Here is a 4485-nt window from a genome sequence, read left to right on the forward strand (position 1 = left end):
TGTTTGGGATCTCCCTGTACTTTACACTTTGTCTATAAACTGAAAATTGCTATAAAAATATCTGTGAATTTTTAAAATTTCATAGGCCAAGATGACCAGAATGAAGACTTGTGTGTAGACATGTGTGTTTGCATGCACATCTGCATGTTTTTGGCAAGCCTGAGTGACCTCTGTCCTCAGTAACTAAGAACCTAGGGCAAGGGTGGACGAAGGGAGAAGACATCTCCTGGGGGCACAGCCATGCATGCCCTGGCTGTGGGCATCTGCCTGTGGGGGTGAGGGGAGAGCTGGAATCAGATCTGGAGATTCAGGCCACCAGGACAGTTCTGCTTCTGGGGTCTAGAGAATTTCCATTTGTTCTTTCCAAATAATGGCAGAGAAGGATAAATACATCACTGGGGATTGTGAGACAAACATCCAGATAATGGGACATAAAATAAAAACTGGGCTTTTCTGAGAAAGGACTCCCTATAGCATTTAAGGCTGATGCCACCATCCTGCCTTCCACTATGTGATGGATTTGGTCACATAGATGTCACACTAACACCTGTGTGTGGTGGGCAGGCAGGCAAGCATCCAGCTGATGGGAATAATGGTGGGGCAAACGTAGGCACCCAAATGTCAGTGGGTAGGACCTGAGGGAGTAGAATAACATGCAGGTGATATCAGAGTGTGCACTGGGATGTACTTTGGTCTTTTAGACCAAAGTATTTGAGGAAAGGTGAGAGTAACATAGATTTCTGCAGACACTGGAGAAAGATAATGGCTGCGTTTTTATAGGTAACACTGATTGAATGTGGGTTACACTTAGGTTTAGTTAATACTTGAGTAGGTGCACTAACATTTGAATGAGCAGTCTTACTCTGTAGCCAACATCTCGTTTTGTGGGTACTGTCTTTGGGAAGCAGGGGTGACATTCAGAGGTATGTGTATCAACATGGGAATCACCAAGTGGTGATGGTAACAGCTGGGTGAGCGAAGTAATACAGACTTTGTGGGCAGTATTTCTAACTTTATGGCTAATATCTGGAAAACTGAGCAGCCATGGGTAGTACCTGGTTGTGTGTGGGTAAAAATAAAATGAAAGTGAGTGCATCTGATGAGTAACATTTAAATGATTGTGGGCAATATTAAAGTGAGGATAGGGTAACATCTGTTTTCTGTAGGGTAACATCTGTTTTCTGTGGGTGACTTCTGAGTGAACATGTGTCACCCTTGAACCTGTGTGGTTTACAGCAGAATAATGTGGTTAACTCTCAAATTTCTACTGCTGTCACTGGTATGTAGTTGGGTAACAGACATCTGTGAGGTCATAGCTGAGAGAGTGGAGCTAACAGTCTGCACGGGTCACTTCTGACAGCTGGGCTACACCCAGATGTGTGTGGGAAACAACATGTAGACGAGTAAGGCCAAGTGGGCACCATCTCAAGTACTTCATGTTCTGCTTTGTCAGGGTGCTTTGAGCTACTCACACTCCCTGCTACCCTTGTCTCCCTCCCCTGCTGCTTCTTCTCACCCCCCACTTCCTCCCTCCTATACACCCAACACACCTAACGCACACTCACATACCCTTCCTCAACACCATGCTCTTTCTGGCACTATCCTGTTTTGTTCCTTTGTCCCTTTCTCCCTACTGATCTTCATAGTTTTGTCTCTGGTTCAGTTCTCATAACCCCCTTTCCAATGACTCAGACTTGAGTCTGCCAGAGTCAGGTCTTCACACTGACAGTTCTTCCTAAGGACATGTTCTTGAATATGAAAAGAATGCTGTTCTGTCCTTCTCCAATTTATATCAGCAGCATTTGATGTCACCTCTCCCACCCTGATTGAAACCTTCTTTTTACTTGCCTTGTTTCTCTGATGGTTTTGCCTGGATTTCCTTTCTGCATTCTCATTCTGCTTGGTTTTCAATGCTGGCTTCTTCAGGGTCCTTTCCTAGGATCTCTTTTCTTTTTATCTCACACAATCTTTGTATGATTTTATCTATCCCCATGACTTCCACTGCCTAATTAAAGACCTTTCAAGTCTATATTTCCAGCTCATACTTCTCCCCTAAGTTCCAGAATCCTGGACTCAGTGGCTCACTGGTAACCCCACCTAAATATCCCACCAGCACTTAAACACAATGGGTTCCAAATTGAATTTATCATCTCCTCTTTCAAGTATTTTTCTATTTCTTTGTAATCATTCCCAAAACCAACATCCAGCCAATTACCTAAGTAAGAAATTTGGTTGTCACTCTTTACTTCTTCCCCCTCCATTCCCAGTAATCACCAGCTCTGTGATCCCATGGTCAAGCACCTCTCAGATCTACTTAGCTTCATCCCCACTGCCAATACTTTAGTTAAGCCACTATCATCTTTCACTGGGACCAGCATGTAACACAATAGCTTTTGAAAGTATGTCCCTTCATCCCCCTTCATCTGTGTTCTCCAATCCATCCTATATACAAAAGAACAAATCCTGGCAGTACTACTAAAGCTCCCGGTGGTTCCCATTGCCCTCAGGATAAACTCCTCACGCATTCGCCAGGTCTGTAGGACTCTGTAGGCGGTCTCTATCCGGGTGTCCAACCCTCCTCTCCTACTCTCCTACAGACGTGTTTCAGGCACTGAAGCTGACACACTGAGCAACCATGCAGTGGACTGCGAACTCGGGAGGCTTAAAACAGAGCTGTTCTTCTGCCTGGGATCCTTTACATGTCATTTGTCCCTTCCCTTGGTTGAGTCTTCATCAGCTTTTAAATTTTTATTCAATATATACTTCACATCCTAAAGAAGCCATCTTTAGTTCCCAAGGCAAGGCTAAATTAGAGCACACCTCCCTGCTTCCCAAAGATGTCAGGAGGCACTGCCCACTTAGTCTACAGTTCCCTGCTTATTTATCAATTCCCCAACCCCAAAACAGTGAGTTCCATGAAATAAGAACTCTATAATCTTGTTCTACTCACATTCCAGGTGCTTAGAACAGCCTCTAGTTCAATAAATATTTTTTTTTTTTGCATGATGTCTTCTGAGTAAGAGAGTATTAACAAGTAGTCTGAGAAAACAGGCATTAGTTTGTGGGATGAATAAATATTTCAATTATAATTTATTCCCATTTTCCTTTCTTAAGCTTGGAATTTCCTCTAACTTCAAGATTCATCTCCAGGTTCCTTCTGTGATGTTCTAGGGCACCAACTCCTTTCTGTGCCCACAAGTCAGACCTTCTGTGGGCTCCTACGCCTGCTGTGGTTTCCCACTGGTTTGTTTCCCTGTGCACTTGACTAGGACTGATGAGTGTCCAGACTGGACCTAGTTCATCCCCAAGGCCTCAGCACCCAGCTTGGGGGTAGCAGCAGGTGTCTAATAAACATTTAAGTGAAGGGAAGGGATGAGAAGGGGGGAGTAGATATTTTGAGTTGGGTTATCAAGACAATGCAGGCATTAGCTGATGAGAGGAATGAAAATCATTTTGGGAACCAGGCAAATGGGAAGGGGGAAAGGTAAAGGCACAAAGGGATGGATAGTGAGGGGGCAGCCAGCTTATAGGAAGGTGAACCTAAGGAAAGGCAGGCTGGAGAGGGAGCTGGAAGGGACTTGGAGATATTACTTGGTGACAAAGAAAAGACCTGAGAATTCCAACTTGGGAGACAGAGGGATCTTAGGATGAGTGAAAACTCTGGGCAGTAATATCCAATGTCCACCTTAATTCGGGTTTTAGGGTCTCTTTTGGGAAGACTAGGGCTTGTTGGGGGTGGGGCACAGGAGATTATAATGTTAACTTTCCATTGAGACCTTCCATGTTCCCTCCCTCAGCCATCCCCCTTCTTTCCCCAGCCTTCCCATTGTGAGGGAGAACTGAGTGTGAAAGGAAAGGAGACCCAGAAAGGTTGGCAAGAGCAGGTCGTTGTCTACCCACTTCTGTGTCCTGGAGGAGACTATGAGTTAGGGGTGTACAGGACCCCTGGATGTCACCAGGGCCCAGGGAGTTAAGGGGTTCTGACCAGGAAGTGTGAGGCTGTGATGGAGCTGTGGGAGCTGTGGGGGACAAATGTGTCAGGGAGACAGTGGGCGTTTGTGGGAGCTGTGGGGGACAAATGTGTCAGGGAGACAGGGAGTAGTATGAAGGGATAGTGTGGGCGTTTGAGAGGCAATGTAAAGGCTGTGAGTGGGGTGGGGGCATCTATTACCGCTTTCAGGTGCAGTAAGAAGCATCTCGTGGAAGGGGCTTAGGGAGGAACCCACCTCGCGTCCCAGCTCCGCGGATACGAGGAGACTCACAGCTGAGGTTGCCAGTCCCGCTGCTGTTGAGGAGTGACCCCGCCGGGCGGCATAGGGGGACCCCGGGCCCGGGTCCGGTGGGCGATCCCAGCACACTCCGGTTCAGCTTGAGCAGCTCCATGGCCCCGGCCCAGCCCGCCGCCTCTCAGCTCAGCCGGCGGGCTCCGGCTGCGGCTCCACCTGCTCCCGCTGCGATTCCGGCGGAGGCTCCCGCCCCGCCTGG

At 47.1% G+C, this 4485-nt stretch overlaps 1 protein-coding gene across 2 annotated transcripts in view; it reads right to left on the bottom strand.

Moving 5' to 3' along the window:
• CCKBR (cholecystokinin B receptor) overlaps positions 1-4481 on the bottom strand; it is a 9935-nt gene extending 5454 nt beyond the window's left edge. The window contains exon 1 of one of the 2 annotated variants that reach the window (XM_004683113.2): positions 4227-4481. In XM_004683113.2, coding sequence (XP_004683170.1) covers positions 4227-4383 — 157 coding nt within the window. In that variant the 5' untranslated portion in view covers positions 4384-4481. The remainder of the gene's footprint in view (positions 1-4226) is intronic. The other variant, XM_012725030.1, reaches the window with a different exon arrangement.
• Between the last annotated feature and the right edge of the window lie 4 nt (positions 4482-4485).

Source organism: Condylura cristata, unplaced genomic scaffold (assembly GCF_000260355.1).
Source record: "Condylura cristata isolate star-nosed mole 26May11 unplaced genomic scaffold, ConCri1.0 scaffold00015, whole genome shotgun sequence".
Lineage (NCBI taxonomy): Eukaryota > Metazoa > Chordata > Mammalia > Eulipotyphla > Talpidae > Condylura > Condylura cristata.